The sequence below is a fragment of the Cnephaeus nilssonii genome, assembly GCF_951640355.1.
Source record: "Cnephaeus nilssonii genome assembly, chromosome: 12".
NCBI classification, from domain to species: domain Eukaryota; kingdom Metazoa; phylum Chordata; class Mammalia; order Chiroptera; family Vespertilionidae; genus Cnephaeus; species Cnephaeus nilssonii.
In genome coordinates, this window is record NC_137083.1 from 37765220 (window position 1) to 37787847 (window position 22628).

The 22628-nt window shown below is 39.6% G+C and overlaps 1 protein-coding gene across 2 annotated transcripts in view; it reads left to right on the forward strand.

Moving 5' to 3' along the window:
- The window catches only part of MAGI2 (membrane associated guanylate kinase, WW and PDZ domain containing 2), a gene marked incomplete at both ends in the record, with an annotated part of 1165889 nt that overhangs the window by 981813 nt on the left and 161448 nt on the right, over positions 1-22628 (forward strand). For both annotated transcript variants that reach the window (XM_079785522.1, XM_079785523.1), the window contains 2 exons: positions 12034-12065; positions 18253-18442. In XM_079785522.1, coding sequence (XP_079641648.1) covers positions 12034-12065; positions 18253-18442 — 222 coding nt within the window. The remainder of the gene's footprint in view (positions 1-12033; positions 12066-18252; positions 18443-22628) is intronic.

Here is a 22628-nt window from a genome sequence, read left to right on the forward strand (position 1 = left end):
TATAGAAACCATTTCAAATTCTTTACAACACGAATTTTTCTCTCCAAAACAGACAGAATTAGGAAGTTGTGTTAAGAGAAAATCTCCCCACTGTCCAGCAAAGCTATACCACACCATTACCAATGGGAGTCTGGCTGCAAGCTGTGCATATGCACCCACTGTTGTGTGAAAGCCAACCTGGGTATTATTTCACACATCACTCCAATGGGCCATCACGGAGGCCAGGAGCCTGACTCTGGAAAAATCTCCCCTTTTTACATGAATGAAAAAAATGTTAAGGCCAGCATAGAGCCTATAATAAAATAGGTAAACATGTAAGAAAGGAACAATTACAATTAGCCTTGAAGATTAGGAGGAAGAGCATGTTATGAAACAGATATACTGCAGAAAACAGAAGAAACTGAGAAAATATGCCTGGAATCCTCAGATGCGAGAAGATGTAACATTTAAAAAACAGAAGTGAGCAGGGCAGCCTGAAAAGCAAAAACCAGGCAAAGTGATGCTTGATGAAGTAAAAAGGCCATAATAAACAAATCTGGGGGTTTGGAATTACCTCGGAAAATGAAAACGTTCATTAGAAACAGTAAAAGGTAAAACTAATACTGCCAGAAACTAATGATGTAGAGGTCAAGTTGAGGAGTTCTGCCGTCACGGAGCAGCGGGTCTCAAGCTTTATTCATCTCAACGGCAGTCACATGCACGACACTCTCCCACCAGTAAAGCTGTTTGTTTTATATACGGCATCTCAAATATAAGGACAAACGGGGGGTGGGGGTGCTGTCCAAGTTACTAGAGGCGGGGAAAGGAAGTGATTTGTGAACCAAGAGCTTGGACTATAACCCTTTGGCAGAGAGGGAGAGGCCCGGCCCACTTTAGGTAAATATACTGATGGTTGAAGAAATTAAAAGGTCAAAGAAGTGAAAGAGAGAAACTGAAAAAAATAAGTAGTCAAGATGAAATCTACAGATAATAGAATATCCTTTGAGCAGTACTTCTCACCTGTGCATGTGACCCTCCTGGGATCTGGTTAAATTACAGATCTGATTCAATGGATCTGGGCTCTGGGACTCGGGATTTCTCTCAAGCCCCCAGGTAAAGCTGATGCTGCAGGTAGGGGCTCAGACTGCATCTTATGGAGAAAGATTTCAAAGAAAACCTGAAGCAAATACACTCACTATATTCCAGGAAGAATTCTTTAGAAGAAATTCACACCCAGGAATATTCTAGCAATTTGTAAAGCATCTAAAAGGCCAAAGAAGATATTATACAACTAGAGGCCCGGTGCTCAAAACTCGTGCATGGGTGGGGTCCCTAGGCCTGGCAGGCAATCAGGGCAGATCAGGATCAGGCTGATCAGGGCCCGAAGGCCCTGGCAGGGTCAGGAGAGGAGGTGACTGTGGTTAGGCCAAATGCAGAAAGAACAGATGCCAGATGCCGCTGCTGCCCTCAGCGCCCCACCACCTCATGGTTCCCCAACTCCCCCTCTCGCTCCCTCAGTGCTGCTCTGCCACTGGGGGCCTGCTGGCCAGGGGAGGGAATAGGGGAGGGGCCAGGGAAGGTTTCGATCCCCAGTTTGAAATGTGCAGGAGGCAGCCAATCAATGATTCTCTATCATCATTGATGTTTCTAACTCTATTTCCTTCTCCAAAATCAATCAAATATGTATTTTTAAAATGCAAGGTGTTTAGCGGAAGAAAGGTAGGGCAAGGGAGCTATTGAAAGAAAAAAGGGCAGGGGGCATTGCTCACATTTCAGATAGGATAACATAAGGTGGTCCTCAGGAGGTGACAGGTGAGGAGTGGCAGTGGGTGGAGCAGGGCACTGTGGGCTGAGGAACGGGCTGTAATGACTGCGAATGCCTGTGACAGTGACACCGAGCGTGTGTTGGGGCCATCGCTGGGATCATTCATCCCCAAGAGGTTTTGATTCCATACGGGAGGAGAAACACGGAGATCAGCAGGCCTTTCTTAGCCTAGAAGGTGAGGCTGGCGGCAGGAGTGGGCTGCCTTGCTTCCCTACAAATGTCGGGAACTTAATGGAAAACCTCAGTGGGATGTAAACAGTGACTTGCTTTGTTTTAAGCAAATCAAAACAAGGCATAGTCCATAGAGCAAAAGGCAGCTTAAAAGAACCTTAAAGGAAGCTTAAAGGAACAAAAAACCTAACACAACTAAGCACAAAATAATAATATGCATTTGTTGTGACAAAAAACACCAACAACTGTTGAACACCTTTCTGAAAAGCAGGCCTTTAATTTGTAGGAAAAGAATTCAAAATGCATCAAAAGCATTAAATGGAACTGTGCACCACTTTATATTGATAAAATATATAGTGCATTATTATTTAGTTCTCACTAAAGTAATTCCTATTATTATCTTTACTTTGTTACAGATGAAGCATCTGAGCCTTAGGGAGAGGGAGGACTTGCTCACAGTCACCCAGATGCAAGCCACAAAGCAAACCCGGGGTCTCACTCAGAGCCCAAGAGTTAGTCCCGGTAGTAAAAGCCCTCCCATGTGTATGAAAGACCACAGAATTAGTGAGAGGTGGAGCTGGGCCTGGAACCCATTTTTACCTCATATGCTGTGTGCATAACCTCGCTGCTGTACTGTCTCAGAAATGGTTTTTCTGTTTACGTCTTTGCTTCACTCCCCTGAACCAAGCATTTCCACACAGGTTATGTTTGTTCTCTCCTCCCGTTTCCCTGCATAACCAACTCCTACAAACCCCCATTAAATGTCCCCACTTTCGGCCACTGTAAGTTGTCCCACGCAGTCCCACCCAGGCTTTTAGGGTAGATCCCCCACCTGGATGTGCCCCAGCCTCTTGATAAGGACTTGGATGTTCTTCTTTCTCAATTAAGATTAATTTCTTCCCTTATGCCTTAGATGCCATCTTGTCTCATGAAATCATTTCAGCAAGTATCCCCTTTCCCCCTGAATCTTCAGACACTGTCTCTGTTCCGGAACCTTCTCATCTGAATGTAAGCCTGCTTATAGCAAAAGAAAGCTTCCCTTCGTGGGGGTTATATACCCCCATAGCCACTGTGACACTGTCTCTTCAACCTCATAGCCGTTTCTCAGTTCCACTTTTCCCCTCCCATTCACTCAGACCCACTGAAGTCTGATTTCTGCCTCTGTTGTGGCAATTAAACTGGTGACCCTGCTGTTGAACGAACCACGGAAAGCCTTGTTTTATGAATATTCTCCTTTACTGCGTCTTGAACCTTTCTCTTTACTTGGCTCTCTGTTACTTCTCCGACACTCCATTCATTCTTCTGCACATCCTAAGGAGTTCTCTTTTCATGCTATCCAACTTGGTTTCATTATTTTAAGTTTAACCTGACTTTTTAGATCTCTAACCTGATACCTCTACTGACTACCAGATAATAGAGCCAACTACTGCATGACTGAAACCAAACTCACCTTGGTTCAAACTTCAAAATGCATTTCAAACTACATTTGAACCCAGACTCCCCAAAAGCACCTCAGAGTCATTTCTCCCATAACCTAACTTGCTAGACTTCACTCTAGGAAGCCTCTTTCCTGTGTTTCTTACCTCAGCTAATGACACCACCATCCATCCACGTTCCAAGACAGAAGTCTTCATAGATTTAACCTTCTCCATGATACTACTCTTCCACCCCCAGCAATCACCATGCCTCATCAGTATTCCCAACTATCTTGTGAGGTGGTCTCTTCTACTCTCCTCGCCTTTCACTACTATTATTAATTCATTCATATGTGTCTATTAAAGTATCTACTGTGTCAGCATTGTGCTAAGTACTGGGAGTACATTGTGAACAAATAGAAATGATCCCTCCCCAAATGGAATTTATACGCTAGTTGGGGAGATGGCCATTAAATTAATGATTTCACAAATATAATTATGTACATGATTTCATAAACATAATTACAAGTAGTGAAGGGTGCCATGGAAAGAAAAATACAAGATGCAATGAAATATTATAATAGAGAACTTTGATTTAGTGAAAGGTCAGGGACATCTTTCCTGAGGAGTGGTGTTTCAGCTGACACGTACAGAAGGAGTTAGAGTTAGCTGTGTGAAGAGTGACAAAGGGAAGGCAAGTGAAATGAACTTGTGCAAAGGCCCTGTGGTTAGAGAGCCTGACTTAGGGAACTTGAGTGAGTAAAGAAGAGTAACCCATGAGGTGCCTTGGGAATAAGTAATTGGGAGGGAACAATATTTGGGAGGGAAATTTATGTAGGGACATATAGGTTTTGTGTTCTACATTAAATGGAGTGGGAATCCATTGAAGGATTTTTAAGCATGATCAGATTCTGTGACATCAGCAAATTTGCTGTTGCTCTGTTCAGGCAAGAAATGGGGAGGGGAGGTGGATTACAATGATGGCTGTGGAGATGGAGAGAAGTAGATTTGAAATAGTGTTTGGAAATAGAATACAAAGAATTTGGTGATGAGGAAGTTAGAGAGGGGGGATTTTAAGAATGGCTTTCATGTTCCTGTCTTAAAAACTTGGAGGGGCAAGTGAAATCTACTGAAATAAGGACTAGAGAAGAAAAGATTCGGGAGGAAAGGTCAAAGGTTTCACTCTTGCTGTAATTCATGGTACTTGTGAGACACTCACAACTCAATAAATATTCATTTAATATTGATGGAAAGTACCAAAACAGACATCTAACCTGTCTCAAACTACTGAAATATGTTTCTCTGCCTGGCCAATGTGTCTCAGGAGGTCACTGGTTCCATTCCCGGTCAGGACGCATGCTCCAGTTCCAAACTTGATCCCCAGTAGGGGACGTGCACGAGGCAGCCGAATAATGATTCCCTCTCATCATTGATGTTTCTGTCTCTCTCTCCCTCCCCCTTCTTCTCCCTAAACCATATTTTTTTTAAAAGATGTTTCTAGATTTTTTTTCTCAAAATAAAAAAAAATACTTCATCATTCATCATTATACATTCATCATTGTAAAAACATATTACTCTCAGGATTGGAATTTTTATTTGCAAGCACTGATATCCTTCCACATTTCCTTTGCCAGCTGTTCACAGAGTGCCATAAACATACAGAGCGTTTCTCCCTTCATTGCTCTTCAGGCCATAAAGAAAAGGCCTTGATAGTTGTGAATATTTTCTGCAAACCTCAATTTAGCCTCCCCTGACACGGTTCTTCTTCCAGTCCATTCCTTTACTCCTGTTCAAGCCCTCCACTGGGCCTGCTTCAGTTATCAGAGGACTACATGTATGGGCTTATCCTTTCTAGATACTCTTCAGCATTACTTGAAATTGTCTAGTTATTCTGTCTACCAGGAACGAAGCGAGGGGGAAATGGCCATTTGAAAACGCTTTGTAGTGTTTGTAAGAAAAACACTTCCATTGAAAAGATGCAGGAAGAACCATTGTGAGAGCATTGCAGAGAAAACCACACAAAAACAGACTCTCCAGCCCAAAAATGGCAGCCAATCTGGCCTTTTCTTTGCAAACTGACTATTGTGCTTGGTGGAAGCATGGCAGTGTGAGGTTTGGGTACCACCAGCAGTGAATCTTGCTCACTGGTTTCATAGAAGGTTGCTTCTTGGCCTGGGTCAGTTTCATTAAGAAGAATCGCCCTTTTACTGATTTCAAATAGCTTAAGCAAATTGTCTAAAGGAACTGCAGGGTCTAGCCCATTGAATGAATTTTAATCAGAAATACATGAATCAGTCAAAAACCAGAAAAAAAGTTAATAATATTCAACTAGTTTTAATGGAAATTAATTCATTACCCTGCTGACTTACATTTACCAAAGGCTGAATTTTTTTTAAGGAAAATTTGCAAGGATGTGGGAAAATGGGAGGATCTTTAACATAAAGATTAACCGTGTTAGTGGTGTTTTTCTCCTTCAAATTAGCCCTAACTGGAGATTCTAAAATGTTGGGGCTTTTTTCCCCTTTGGAAAACTTTAAAATTAAATTTTTAAAAAATTTCCTCTATTGGAAGAGTGTCTTGCAATCCCTGAAATACTTTCAGAAATGTAGTAGGAACAGGAGTTTCCTTTTTTGCTTACAATCTTTTATAAGGAAGAATAACTTAAGAGGTGGACAACTGTGTGGACGTGCAGGAGAGGGTCCTATCCTCCCACAAGATTCCACGGGGCCTGTGAAAACAAATTCTCTCTCGTGTTCTCTAATTTCTCTCACCCTCATATCATATGCACGTACTCCCATTCCCCCTTTCTTCTTTATCCTTTTCTTTTTTATTGCTTTATATTTTAATCATAGTAAAATATACAGAACATAAAATGCACATATTAACCATATTTAAGTGTACAGTGTTAAGTACATTCACATTGTTTTTGTCGTCCTTCTTTTTTAAGCATAACAGAACACAGCTTTTAATAACCCAGGTTGTGGACATCTTCAGTGAAATGTCTTTTATTTCATAATGATTCCTATTCCTTTTCTGTTACTTAAAGAAAAAGAGAAGTAGAAAGCATTTCCCCTGCATCTCTATCATTTTTAGTAGTTGTAGAATCCCTTCTAAAATACTTGAAACTGTAATGATAATCTTCAAAACCAGAGTCATCAGTTGTAGCAAATACTTTCAGGTGAAGAAGAGACCATTTCACATTCTGCAGATGGAAATTCAATATATCAAGAAGTTACCAGAGAATGAAACTCCCTTGTTGCTCCTGGGAGCAAGGTGGAGGTTTTTGGGGAGCCACTGAAATAAGCATTTTCAGAAGTCCCCATGGAGGATGGGTTGTGGAAGATTTTATTGGCCTGGAGTTACATTTCTCAGATTCCAAAGTCCCTTGCCCCTTCAGCCAGTCCTGGAAAAGGTACAGCTGTGGTTCCAGAGGAGCCAGAAAGAAGGCCAGTGTCCAGAGCTTCTGTGTCATATTGCAGTTGGTGTAGTTCAGCATTCAGGCCAGATTAAAGCCCATTAGTCCATGTGTGGAGCCCAACATGGCCATGACCCACATGGGCAGCAGGAGCGCATCCCCCTACCACAGGAGAGCCAGGAACTCTGCTCACCAGAGACAGGAGAGAGAGAGAGTGAACTTACCTTGTTTGGAAGTTTAAATATTCAGGTTTCGAATGCTTGCAGTGACCATGCCCATCCTGGCCACTAATTTGTTCCCAGGTATATCTGGCAAACAGGTAGGCACCCTGCCTCCATGTCATTCAGACCTTTACTGGACATGCGTCTAAATTGCCTTGGTCCAGTCCTTTCCCCCATTGATCAGTGGGGACAGACTTGGAGAGAGTTAAATGCAGCTTTTGACCACGCTGTATAAATGGCCTGCCTGTGTTATCTGGTTTCCCCTTTCACTCCTTACCTGTTCAATAATAGCCAGGTTATTACAACGGCATCAAAGTGGAGTATAGAGGCATGTTGAAAGATTTAACACTGTTTGGGAAAATTCTTCGAAATCTCAAAAAACCGCCTTGGTGTTATTCCAAGTTAATCATGATGGAACTCTGTGATTAAATTGCTCTTCATTGCATTTTGATCCCTTATTGGAATCGGAGTGGTTTCAAGGAAGTTCATTATTTTGTTGCCTGGTGTAAGTAAGTGATAGTAATAAAAGTTCTTACCAAATAACTCACAAAGACATCTCCCTTCAAAGCTACTGTAAATACATTGATATTTTTTCATTTTGGATATGATATGTCAGAAGAAGTAGATTCTGAAAAGAGCTATTCTGTGGAACATTCCTCTTGGGATAAAGCAACATTACTGAACAGCCATCAGCAATTTGAAAATGGGCCTTTGTGAAGTGAGAGCTTAGTTAAAGCTCCTGATGAACAGGCAACCAGCACAACCCAACGGTGTGGTTAGCAGAGGGAATGTTCTCAGGTTTCTCTGAAGTAAGATTCCGGACAATCAAACAATGGAGGGGTGTAAGAAAAGGAAATATTAAATATTTTCTGGGTTTTATTTTGTGGTTTGTTTGTTTTTTACTGAATTGAATGAATATTACCTGCAAGAGATATTACAATTGTGTTTTTATTTTCAAATGGTTGCCTGGGACAAGGTGTTTTTATTTTTATTTTTGTTGTTGTTGATTTCAGAGAGGAAGGAAGAGGGAGAGAGAGATAGAAACATGAATGATGAGAGAGAATCATCGATCAGCTGCCTCCTGCACACCCCCTACCGGGGATCGAGCCCGCAACCCCAGCATGTGCCCTTGACCAGTATCGAACTTGGGACCCTTCAGTCCAAAGACCAGTGCTATTTCCACTCAGTCAAACCAGCTAGGGCCAGTGTTTTTATTTTTAAATGGTTGCCTAGGACATATAAAATGTTACCTGAATAGGTAGTCAGATTTAGCAAATTAAAATACAGAATTTCCAGTTAAATTAATTTCAGATAAAAAATGTTTATGTATCTCCTATGCAATATGTCTCATCTATAATAATAAAACCATAATATGCTAATTAGACCAGACGTCCTTCCGGATGTCCTTCCGGACGAAGCCAGGGCTGCAAGGGAAGCCGGTGCCGGCAGCCAGGGGAAGGAAGGCCTACTCTTGCACGAATTTCATGCATTGGGCCTCTAGTATAGTATATAAGACATACTTATACTAAAAAATTATTCATTATCTGAAATTCAAATTTAACTAGGCATTTTATAATATATCTTGCAACCATGTTCTTATAGTTTATTAAAAATTGTATTTAGTTGACATGTAAAACTGAAATTTCAACATGAACTCATTGTTGTTTTCTCCATTTTTAAATACCAGCATTTCTTGTCTATTTGCATTGTGCTGCTATATCCCTACCCATTTCACTGTGCTTTTAGGTGTAGAATTAAAAATATATTTTAGTTTTATTTTGGGTTCTAAAGAAGACAGATTTTAGAAATCTAATTCAATTTTGTGCTTTTTTATTTTAAATGCTCACTTGAGGAAATGTCTTTATTGATGTGAGAGAGAGACATCGATGTGAGAGAGAAACATTGAACAGTTGCCTCCCATACACTCCCAGACCAGGGATGGAACCTGTAACCTAGTATGTGCCCTGCTCTGGAATTAAACCCACTTTTGGTCTATGGGATTATCATATACCAAACTGACCAGAGCCAGTTTTGTGCTTTTTTATTAAATGCATCTAAATGGCCTTATTAGCTGCATCTAAATATTTCCATTTTATTTTTTCCTTTAATGTTCCTGCTCATGTTTCAGTTAGCTTATAACTATACCTCGGGGTCCTCAACTTTTGTTGTCTTAAGAATCAGGATTAATATATTTATATTTGTATACAGACCAATCAATGATCAGTATGGAAAACATGGGCCACTGTAAAGTTTAGAAATAGGGGAAACAAAGGCCAGAAATAAACTAAAACATAAAGGAGCTATTATTTCATTTTTTAAAAATTCTTTTTCTCTGAACTTAGTTTTATAAAGAGACTGTTAGCTCTGAAAGGCATAAGAAGATAACTATATCCCTTTTCCTGTTTCCTATGAAGATGGGTGATGAGGAGCCCAAAAATAATTGTCTCAACAGACCAAGCCGGTCTTGCTTCTGTAATCTATCTCCAACCAGAATGATTTCAGAAAAAGAAAAACTGCAGAAATAAGGATTTAAATTTTTTTATTTTGTTTAGGAGATTTTAATGTTAATTAGAATTTTTGTAGCCATCCCTACAAAAATTTTTGCACATTTATAATATATAATAGTTTGGCCCACACTATTACAGAATTTCTGTAGCTCTTCCAATGAAGTTGAGCAGAAAATTGAAGTTTAATCATGTAGAAAACTTGACCTTCTGGCTTAATAAGGCCAAATTGAGTATATCCAAAATAGATGTGTTCTATTCATCGTAATTTAAATGTTTACAGCATGACTGATACTTTGCCAGAGAAACACAAAGGATCACATAAGTTATTTATATTTAAATAAATCTATTCTGATACAATTTCTTACTACCTAAAATTACTTGCTCTATAGCAAGCAGCTTTTTTTTTTTTTTTTTTTTGACAATGACTCAGAAAAAAGCCTCTTCTGCACAACTCGGCATTAGAAGTACTTGAAAAACTGCCATAATGGGCGCAGGGAAGGAGTCCTGGGTCATGCCAATGGTGTGAGGTTAGACGGAATGAAACAGGCTTAAAAGAATTGGAAGCCAAAGTGCCTATGATGACAGGTGGTCAAATTAAACCTCCCTCTCTCCTCGTCTGATCTTAACCAGTGTCCCTTTAGCCCATTTTAGTTCTGCTAAACCATGACTGCTAAGGAGGAGTCAGATGATTATACATATTCTGTAGAAGAAATAATCATCTTTTAAGATAATATCCTAAGTGGAGATGAGAGCTCCATAATAGAGGAACCATTTTCAATACATCTATATCAAAGTCTAAGAAACTCCCAGCCCAGAACAAATGTAAAATAGTAACACTCAAAATCTGTTCGGGCCCTCCAGGGAGGTGATAACAGAAAGAAAGTAGAGGAAGTAATTGAATGTTTTGGCATTGTGCGGATGTATAAATAGTGTCATTTCTCAAAAGAATTGTTACTGGCAATTCCATAAAACAGCAAATAAATGTTATCCCTCACAGAAAATAATGGCTAATTGTCCAATAAATTACAAAACTTTTCACTTTATAGTTAGTAGTCATATTGCTTTAATTGTCATTTTATAGAATGAATTAAAGATGATTAATATATTTATTTATCTATATTTTTTACTCTGAGGTATTACCAAAAAGGATGTGATTAAATTCTTGTAATCAAATTAATCAAACCAGACTTTGAACAGAATTATTTTTTTCATTAGTTGGAAAGAGAGATAAGAACATACAGAGTATGTGAGAAAGTGAACTAATTCTACCAATCTCCTTAGTAAGATGGCTATTACACTTTAATTTTAAATTTAATTCTGGCCTTGGCCAGGTTGGCTCGGTTGGTTGGAGCATCATCCCATACACCAAAAGGATGCTGGTTCGATTACCAGTCAAGGCATATACCTAGTTGCTTTGATCCCCAGTTGGGTGAATAGGAGAGGCAATCAATTAATTTCTCTCTCTCACTTCAATGTTTCTCTCTCTCCCTTTCTCTCTAAAATTAATAAAAACATATCCTCAGGTGAAGATTGAAAATAAATAAATAAATACATACATACATACATACATACATACATAGTTTTAACTATGCATTCCAAGGAAAGCTAAGAGACATGGTGGATTATTAACTTTCACTCTTTTCATAAAATGAAGCATAAGTTCTTCACAATAGTGCATTGAGATGCAATTAGTAGTATTTGTGTATTGCCTGCATTGGATTGCTTCCACATCTAGATAATTATGTGTTCAGATTTCTGTAGGCATTTCCTATAAATGGGTTATAGTTTTCAAATATTCCCATTTTATACAATTCTAAGTTTTAAAGGTGATAACATACTATATGTACATGACATAGTTTCAGTATTTCATTTATTATTGGGCATTTTATCATATGCCATCTAACATTACAGTGAGTGAAATTGTTGAAAGAAGGAAGATAAGATATGAAAAGAAAGTACTTTTATACACTAGATTATGTTTTGGCTTGCTAGGGCCAATATATAGCAGCCTTCTCCACCACTACCACCATTGTTTTTACTACCATTTTTTAAAACTAATACCATATGATAAAATAATAATAAAGGAAAAAAGAAAAGGGAATTAATCTGTCCTTTATTTTTAATTACCTTAATAGTCATCTGGATCACAGAGTCAGTCCAATTGCTATACAATTTGTGATAATAAAAAGGACTCAATAAGTTGAAAAAAAAGATGGCTTTGATGTTACATGGCTGAGTCAATTAACAAACACTTTGAGCTGCTTCTTCAGGCAGAACATTGTGCTCACACTAAGGTGTTAGGATAATAAAATAGATATCTGCTCTAGAGAAGATCTCAGTGGGAGAACAGTCAGTCCTATAAAAGTTAGAATTCTTTTGTGGTTACTATTGTTTGCTGTTAACTAATTTAAAGTGACTCACAGTTATTTTAATATCATGCCACCCATAAGTGGTAGTAGGGTATATTTTCAAAGTTCAAATATTGTTTTCTTTATTACAGGTTTCTTTTCTCCATGGAAATCTCCAAAGCCTGTAAGTTGGAATTATTATGCTTCTTCTTTTATATCTAGTTTTTATTATAATTCCATTAAGCAAGAGTTGGTGATTGGGTGACGTCAAAATCTCTTCCACTTCAGAGATTCCGTGATGTCAAAACAAATCTCCTGTGTCCCTATGTCTTGTATTTGTCCCACAAATACAAATAGTTCATCTTACTTTCCTATAAAGGCATTGCTGCCTATTTTTTAATAAGTATACTTACAAAATGAGCATAAACACTATTCATTGCAGTTGTACTGAAAGTACATTAGAAACCTTCCCTCCTCCCCCGTCAGAAATACTATCGTCTTTATAACATGGAATTTTTAGAAACAACGCAAATTACAGTCCCAAAGGTCTTGACCTACAAATTAAATTGGTTCCAGAAGAAATTTAGCTCTGTATATATTTCTACATTTATATTTACATTTTAATGTAGACAGAGCTAAATATATATGTGTGAAAATGTGTGTGTGTGTGTGTGTGTGTGTGTGTGTGTGTGTGTGTGTGTGTGTGAGACCAAACCTGACAATCACTCAAAGGCATACTTCTGAATCTTCTTCAGACACTGGTGATCTATCTGCCATCACCTAACCTCTCTAAGCCTAATCCTTTTATGAATCATCCTGTGATTTTGATGCCAGTGTAGAAGGCTGATGGACTTAGTAATCTTTTTGTAAGGCTTGGTTAACAAGTTGACTTTGCAATTAGAAATTATCTTTATTTGCCATTAGATTGAAACTTAAAAAGCTTGGACTGATTTTCCAGGATCCCATTTTATGTGTTAGAATACCCTAGCTGGAATGTGTAAAACCAGAACTAGAAGAGAGCTGTAGCAAAATGACTCATGTCCAAAAACACTCAGGGAATCACATCCTCTACCTACTTCTTTTCTTTCCTCTGACAGTAATCAACTCTGAAGAAAGTGCCCCTAGTGTGGCCAGTGAGTAGGGGATTCTTGAGTTAATTTTATGCTTCTTTTATTTCTTTTACTGAAGAAATATTTAACTACTTGATTTTCTCATTTTAGAAATGGAGATAATATAATTTTGCATACTTTTCAAGTGTGATAACTGGCTTAATTAAATAACATGTCTTGAAAATGGTTTGAAGATGTGAAGATAAAGTGTTGTTGAGCCTCTAACATGCCTGAGCTCCAGGCTTCTCTCGAGGCAGCCCAGAGCTGGAAGGAGGAACTGACAGTGTCAGGGCCACAGAGCATCCTCACCAAGCATGTCCTTGTTGTGGATTTGGCTCATCTGGCCACAGAGAATATCAGATGGAAAAACCAGACCTATTGGGGCTTAGTACACCACTTAGTGATGATGTGATTTTGAAAGATGTATTTAAAAATGTTTAAAATGAAATTTGTTTTACCTTGGCCAAAATCTAAATAATTCCTTCCTTTCATCACCAAATTGAAATCTGTGCTCCGTGGTTATACACACCGTTATCTAATTTAACAAGGAACCTTGCAACCTCATCATGGTGCTACAATTATGCAATTTAGTGATTTTCTTATATGTACCCCTTTTATACAAATTATGCCATTTGACATAATTACAGCATTTTCTGTCATTACGTAATTACATCCATAGTCAATAATTCCAAAAAAGGTTTTATAGAACTCAATTTATAATTAATCCTGAACCCATGTACCCATACAAAAGTTAATGCTTGGATTTTCAGGTTCTAGGCTGAGTGAAGATAGATGACTGTCCATTTAATGTCCCCCATGTAGCTGTCAGAAGTTCTTTAGACTGAGGACTATAATAAGGGGCAGTAGAGTATGTGATTTAGGGTATAGGCTTTCAAGGCATCCTGCCTGGGAGCAAGTCTTGCTTCTAGCTCTGTAACCTACAACGTGCTGCTTAACCTCACAGTATCTCAAGTTCTAGATCTGTACAATGGGGGACAATAATAATACCCCGCTCGTGGTAGTTGTGAAGTTTATTGGTGAATCCATGTATGGGGCTTAAAACAGAGCCTCTACCTGTTGAGTTCTAAGTATAAACTACAGTCATCCTATAAATCAGACCTTTTATGCGTAAACTCAACAAATTAATCACTTTATGAAAGAACATCATTTGATAAGTATTCATTTTTTTAAAAGATATAAATATATACACATAGTATATGGATTTATACACTCTCTCCTCCTCCTGGTCCTGTGTCCCTCACTCTCTGTCCTACTGATCCACATCTTACGCCAATCCGCATCAAGATAGCCACTTCCCATTTAACAAGTAATACACTAATTGTAGTGAGCTCTTGTTCTCTTTACCTTGAAGGGGTCCAAGTTCATACTTCAAATACAAAATCAAGCCAAATGCCACCATCTCCCAGCCCTGCCCTAAAATAGTGAGTAGGTATGTTTCGACTACCCCAGCTTCTATACGAAGCAAACAGAGTATTTCATGAGGTTTGGGGGAGGGACCTGCATTTCTTCACAAGCACTTTCCTCCCAATGTGCACCCTAGAATCAGAAGGTAGGGTTTTAAAAATTAGCCCACCATGATTGTTTTTTTTCCATTCTACTGTTTGATGCCCTGTTATCAACTATATGTCTGCTCTGTCCACTGATATTTAGGTGACCGCTGTCTCATACAGTCAGGCGTTCATTCATTCACCAAGGGCAGCAGAGATAAAAGTCTTCTCCCAGATATAGAAAACAACTGTTTCCATTTTTCCGTATGCTAGTGAGACGTTTATAAATAGCTTAAGTATGGGCCCCCCGGGATTGGACAAGGCCCAATCAGAAGCCTTGTTGAGAGAAAGCCTGGCCACTAGCACAGCTCCAGACAGGTTACTGCCAGGAAGAGCAAGTGGGGCCATGACCTGGGCAAGAGGACAGGATGAGACTCTAGGTTCATGAAGGTTGAGAGGAACAGTGAGCACAAAGAGTCCCAGCTGAAAAGCAAAAGTCCAGAGACCAGGTTGTCTAAGAAAGTAGGGAGAAGTCAACAGAGAGCACGCTTCAAAAGATACTGTCAGCTCAGCACCACAGCTGCCGTGAGCAGGGGTGACCTTCTGTATGGCAGGCAACTAACAACTCAATTTGGGGGTTGGGCTGTAGGACTGCAAGTCTGCTCTTTCTATAATTTCATGGGCATGGTGATTTTCTGCTCTACAGTCTTTTAAGAACCCTGGCTGAGTGACTTGAGGGTTGATGAATGTCACAGCAAGATGTTGTGAATGCTTTACAACTGGACTCTTGACTAATTCCCCCATCTCTGTGCTAACGAAATTGTAGAATTTGTCAATCTGCCACAGAAGCTTTCCCAAACAGTGCCCAAAGCATTATTTGTTCTGTAGTTTTAAGAATTATTTTACAAATGCTAATATTTCACCCGAAGCATGTTTGCTGCATTGACTGTACATGAACAATACATATACCAGCAAAACTTCTGTAGGTATCGACTATCCCTGACTGAAAGATGGGAGAAAGAGCTAGAGAGTTACCGCATCTCTATGATGACAAGTATGATGCTACTGCTTCTCAGACCATGTTTCTAATCTACTTACCTTTTAGAGTTTAATATTTTATATTTGGGGACAGAAGGGGGGAAGTCACAGCCAGAATGTATCCATGTGGTGCCCAAGGTCAAAGTGAAAAATAAAAATGAATATGTCTTTAACCACAAATGTGGGTCTTCCCATCATAGCAAAGACAACTCGGATGGATGACCAAAGGAACCCAGAAGAGCATCCTCAATGAATTTTGCTATCAAATGAATTACGAAGTTTGGATTTAAAGATTTTTACTAAATGGGGGAAAGGTAGATAATTAGCTAAAACTCTAAGCAAATTTACCAATTATTCTTCTCAATGTATTATTATGTAAAAAAAAAAAAAAAACATTCAGTCATATAAGATTCTGACCCAGGGTCTGTCACTGACAGCTACTAGACCTCTCTGCAGTCCTAGAGATTATTCTTAAAATTAGGGAATTGAACTTGACTAAGGGTTTTACATCTTTGTTAGCTATAGAAACTTTGTTCAAATGAAATCTTTGTCGGTGGCGCATACAGAAAACAAATGAAAATGAAGCCACTTGTCTTAGTGCCTTCAGACTGTTACAACAAAATACCATAGACTGGGTGGCTTACATACAACAGAAATTTCTTTCTCAGATCTGGAGACTGGGAAGTCCAAGATCAAGGCACCTGCAGATTCAGTGTCTGGTGAGAGCTCACTTCCTAGATGGCCGTCTTTTTTCTGTCACTTTCCCTGGCAGAAGGGACTAGGGAGTTCTCCGGGGTTTCCTTTATAAGGACAATAATCCCATTCCTGAGGGCTCCACCATCATGAACTAATCACTTCCCAAAGCCATCATCACCTTGGGTGTTAGGATTTCAGCATATGAATTTTGGGGAGACGCAAACACTTAGATCATAGCACCAATCTTACCAATCTTATTTATTAAAAGGAGTTTTGGTAACCCATTTCTTTCCTAATTTGCTGGTTCACTTGGCCCCTACCACAGTCTAAGTTAGGTGAGCAGGTCACAGGGACCTTTGTGCTACACAGTGACCTGTACAGTACATGGTATCTCACATCTTTAAAATATTTATCCTTGATAGGTGAGAGCTGGCATCAACGCCCTGACCAAAATATAACCAGCGTGAAAACAAAAGCAGGGCTGTCAGTAGGGGACAGAAAGTTATAATTCTGTCAAAATTAAAATAGTGTGTATGAAAACTGGTTTTGAAAAAAAGAACAAACGGCCATATTTTTTGACTAAACATTTTCTGGCTTACTCTGTATTGTAATATAACAATGAGAAAATCTGCATCCCCTGCAGGCTCTTCCCCCAACATGATCTATTTGAGGAGACTTGCCATTACAGTTGGGCATGATGAGTGGTGAGAGGGTAGGAGAGAGTGCTGTGAGACCACCCAGGAGGGACATGTAACCAGATCAGGAATGGTCAGCGAACATCTCCTACAAGAGGAGATTCCTCCTCTGAATCTAATAGCCAGATAAAATGAAGAAGGGATTTGGAAGAGCAGAAAAATTGATGAACTTTGCAGGTAGAAGGAGAAATTAAGAACGTGTGCAAAGGTTCACAGGCAGGAGAGAACCCAAAGGATCCTTGGAAATGAGAGGAGAGACCATCAGCAGATACAAGAAAAAATAGCAGAATCTGGGTCATGGTGAGCCACTAACTTCCCATTAGGGAGTTTGGCCTTTCTCCTAAGGACCATGCTGACCCAATGCAGAATTTTAGGCAAGAGAGTAGCCTAATCTAATTTTTACACAAAGCAGGAAAGTAGAAGGTAAGTTTGAATGAGGAATCAGTTGATCATTGAATGAAGGTGAAGTTGGTTGTGCCAATAGGTGATCTCAGTGAATCTGGCTTTTTCCTTGATAAAAGGCCGTTAGTCCTGGCTTCATCTGTCGCTCAAGGTTGTGGTGAGGATTAAAGAAGTTACTGTATGTGAAAGAATATGGGAAACTGGCAAATGTCCCATAGACCTTTAATAAATTGTGGTCTTAGTAACTGCAGCCGTATTTGGGGGAAGAAACCAGCAGATTAGCAGTAAATGAGGCTTCATAGAAGACTTTAAACAATTCATAAATCCCAGATGGTTGTATTATTACTTATAAACTGTAAGGAAAGTGATTGAATGTTTAAAAATAGGAGATTGTTGGGATATGTTTAGCTGTCAAATGAACATGTACAGACTAATTTATCTTCTGTTTCAGTAAAAACAGTGTCATGCATTGGGACCATATTAGAAAAGGAACAATTCCATATACTTCAAAGTACTTGCATATAAATTATCTTGAGATACATGTTACTTTTATTTTATAGGGGGGGAAAATAGACTCAGAGAGATTAAGTGATTTGCTGAAAATTACCAGCCTACAGGTGACAAGGTTATATAAGTTTGCATTCAAAATTCAGGCACCGCTCATATTTATAACTGGTACTTTATTGTATAGACATAGAATCCTTTCTCTCAAGGCACTTGCACCAAAGATTTAAAATGTTTCATAGAAGAAAAGTCCACAAGGAGACGCATATGTAATACCTTAATCAATAAAGAAATTTAAAAAAAAGAAAAGTCCACAGGGCAAGAAAGTCTAACTTAAAGGTGAGGATTGTCGTACGTAACAAAGGAAACAGCAAGAAAGAATATGTCCATCATTCTCTCTATTCTTTTTCACTTTCCAGATCATGGACCGATGGGAGAATCAAGGCAGTCCTCAGACGAGTTTATCTGCTCCAGCCATACCGCAGAACCTGCCCTTCCCACCCGCTCTTCACAGGAGCTCCTTTCCTGACTCAACAGAGGCCTTTGACCCAAGGAAGCCTGACCCATATGAGCTCTACGAGAAATCTAGAGCCATTTATGAAAGTAGGCGTAAGTGAAAGCCACCTAAAACAAGGGTTACATGTAAGAGCTGAAGCCCCGCTAGGAGTTATATTGACACTGAAATGATCTGGTGTGGTTTTATGTTCTGAAATTCAAATAGTGTCTCAAAAGTAGGGCAAGCTGATCTAAACATTTCTTTAAAAAAAAAAAAAGCTGTCAACTCTAGAAAAAACTTACAGCTTTTGGTTAAATTTTATTTACCACTAGAGGCCCAGTGCACGAATTCGTGCACATTGAAAGGAAATTAATTAGAAAGTGGCCAGCAGGGCAGGTCTGGGCCAGATGGGCCAGACATGCCCTGGAGCCAACCTCCCGCGGTCTCTCCCTGCCGGCTGCACTTGGGGCGGGACCAGGGCTCAAAGGGCGTCTGTGGAGTGAGTGGGGTCCCTCTGGCAGGTGGGGTCCCTTGGCCTGGCCTTCAGGGAACTGGCAGTCCAACATCCCCCCAGGGGTCCCGGAGTATGAGAGGGCACTCTGCAAAGTTGCTGTTGCTCTGCAGCTTCTGCATTGAGCGTCTGCCCCCTGGTGCTCAGTGAGTGTCATACCTATCAGTTGTTCAGTAGGTCGCTTAGCCTTTTATATATATAGATAGATTGCCACTGAGGAAAATCAGTGGAAATGTATTTGGGATGGGGAAGGGGCAAAAGAGGTTGCTAGTTTTGTTTTGACCAAATAATAAGAAATGTGTGGGATTTTTATGTTTAATCTGATCTTGAGTCTGAAGTTTAGATTTTTTTTCAGAGCCTAGAATACAGGCACTGAAGAATTTGGGGCTGGGAGTAAATGTTAGCCAAATCCTTCCATCTCACAAACATGAAGGGAATGGTTTCAAAAGCAGCCCAGAGCCAGGTGCCAATTATTTCTACCAGAGGCTTCTGCTTCTCATTTAATGCAGTGGAGCCCATTTGAAAGTTCAGCCATAAAACAAATTATCGTGTGTGCACTTGACATCCTATTTGAAGGTCCTCTAAAATTATTTCATTGCACTTTATAAATATTAGACAACAAAAGTTTTTAATATTGCATGTGCATTCATTGTGCCTCTTTCCACCATCTAACAGGTCATCTCTGCCAAATGTTAGAGGACAGGAATCTGAAGGGCATGCATGTACAATCTATGAGGGAAATACACAGCATAACATGAGCACGAATAAATGGATCGAGAAGCCTAGCCTAGTGAAATGGGTTTGGTCCCTGGTGCTCCCATTTACGGTCTACTGATTTCCTTTGATTCGCTGTTCTGCCAGTGTCTTCCTTCCAACTTTATCACTGAAGCATGAATAGCAAGTTTTAAATTGTGTGTGATCTCAGAGGAGCTCAAGTCTGCTTGCTCTTTGATGAGCACGGGGGCCAAGAATTATGCACCCAGCTGGTAGGGGGAAAGTCGACATAGTACCTTCTCCCTATCCTCTTCAACTCTTTGTAAAAGTAATGTTGGTGGGTAAAATAGTTAGGACAGCAGGCCATTGAGCAATTATTTTCATCAAATTTTTTAAATAATGGGCTATGTATTTTATTCTTCCTCTTTTGGATAAACAACTGAAATGTCTTTGAAAGATTGTGTAGTTAGAATGACTGCTGTGATAGAGTAAGAATAAAGTAGTCACTTATCGCTAGATAGTACAGGGTATAATTTCAGAGTATCAATGTTCATTAAACTGAAAAAAAAAATTTGAAACGATTTCAGGACAGTTCTTAATACCTTTTATGCTTCAGTAACCAAGTATTCATTGAATACTTTACTCTCGGCACTGTGGGGAGATATAAAAAATGAGTAATATGCCCTGCTCTCACAAGTTTGGGGAAATAAGAAGAATGAGTGTAAAGAAATGGAGATGAAGACAGCAGAAGTTCTAACAGGGAAGGTAGAAACGCACTGCAGGATTAAAATCTCACTCTGAGCCCATGGCTTGTTTAGTGCTTTAATTTGAGAGAGAGGGGAAGAAAGAGGGGGAGAGAGAAACATAGATATAAGAGAGAAACATCAATCAGTTGCCAACTGTACACACCCAACTGGAGATGGAACCCTCAACCTCGGTATGTGCCCTGACCAGGAATTGAACCTGTGACCTTTTGGTGCACGGCATGACGCTCCAACCAACTGAGCCACAACGACCGGGCTGTTTAGTTTTTTTATTACATTTAGGAAGCATCCAGAAATGCTTCCGCCTGTTTTTGTCCCTTCATTAGTCAGCTGCTTCCATCCTTTTGCAGCTTCCAAACCAATGCAAGGCTTTATTATCCAGGGCAAAAGCAATGTTGGTATTTATTCCATCTTCTTTTTATTGTGCCCTAATACTGTTGTGTCCCTTATTTTCCAAGCCGAAATTGTCATGACCTTCTTTTCAACCCAGAAAGAATTCTGATTTCTTTATCTAGCCGCTGCAATGCTGTTTCCGTTCATTGCCTTTCTGCTCCTCACCTGTAATAAACCAAGCAAACCAGTCTGCCTTAACCTGCCCTTTCTTTTCCAGTCTTCCTTTGGGAGCACTTTATCCCCATGGCTCCACAGCCACAGGAACAACAAACATCCTGATTCCCCACCTCGTGCCCTCTGCCCCATCAGTGCCCCTCCTATGTCACTGCTGCTGCCACTGTGCTCATGTGCCACTCCCCCCGCCCCCCGACTTCTTGTCATCACCAACTCTCTCTAATGTTTCTAAGGTTACAGCAATATTTTCAGGGTCACAATTCTTAGGAAGTCAAAAGAGGGCGAGCTCATTTTCTTTCCCATCCTTTTCTATCATGTTATTTCATAACACTAAATGGAGTGTGAATGAAACACAGAACCCATGTCAAGGTTAGGAAGCTTTACCCTGAAGAAAAAGAAAACAAAAACAAAAGCGTGGTACCACTTTCTCTAGTCTCTGGATAGCTGACCTGTCTACTCTGCTTGTGGACATGCAAATGTCTTGAAAGAACAAACCAGCCCTTTGGCCTCCATTCACTTCCGGTTTCCAACTATGAAAAAGTTTTCATTCTCTCATTTAAATATTTAGAACAATACACCCCCAAAAAAATTTTTTTAATGAATAGGGAAAACTCAGTCTATTTCTCATCATCCTCAAATAGTTTTTTTTAATGACCATGAAATGCATGCATCCAAACAAAAGGCCCATATTCAAAATATTGATTGTGAACCACTCCTCTTCTTATTCCTTTGAATCACATGCATAATATTTAGGGATGGGTCTGTTTATTTTTGTGTCCCTGGACTTTTTTTCTGAGTGAAAAATCAGTGGGACCAGGGAAAGAATGGAAAGGAATCCTGATCAACGCTACCTAACCCAAGTCCTTGGACATTTTCCCTGGCCTGTGATGATCTCATGGTATCCTCCTCTGCAACCAGATCAAAAGCTACAGAGATTTTTGGAATTCACATTCAAACCTGGGTTGCAGTAACTGAATAAAAGGAGGCACCTCCACCCACGAGCTTCTGCGGTACGGAGCTGCAGCATGTCTGTTGTATCGCGGCTGTCAAGAAGTGTTTGGATTCAAGTCACCCGTCCCCTGCAAATGATGGAAATTTATCAAGTGATGTAGATGCTGCTGTGCCTCATTGGGCTCATAATTAGATTATGCTGACATTTTAATGTGCAGGCACAGGACATCTTAATAAAAAAAAAAATGTATTCCTAGCGGGGGAATGTAGTGATTTTAAGCCAACAAATACAACCATAGGATACTGGTATCCCATGAAACAGACCATGACAGGTCCACGCTTATAGAAGAAAGCGACATACACCTCCCATCTGCATGAGAGCTTCTTATGAGGAGGAGGGACTGAAGAAAGAAAGAAGATTCTTCCACCTGGAAGAGCATCAGGCAGAGTGGCACCTTCAGGCTCCACATCAATCAGCAAGAATGCATGAAACACTCAGGATATATCTAGAACTCTGCTGGGCACCCCACAAGAGGAAAGCCATGAGAAAGCATCTCTGCTCAGACAAAACAGTGAAACTGGGAGACAAAGAAAAATCATAGGAAAACAATTTCTGAAAGAGGCTGCATTACACAACACAGCAAATAATATCAGTATTTTAACATGCGAAATCGTGTAGTAAATATAGACAATAGTTTCAATACAATTAGATAATTAGACCAATAATTTCTCATTCCATGTGTAAAATTGATATTTAATTCAAAGAATGTCTCATATTAAATATCTTTTACT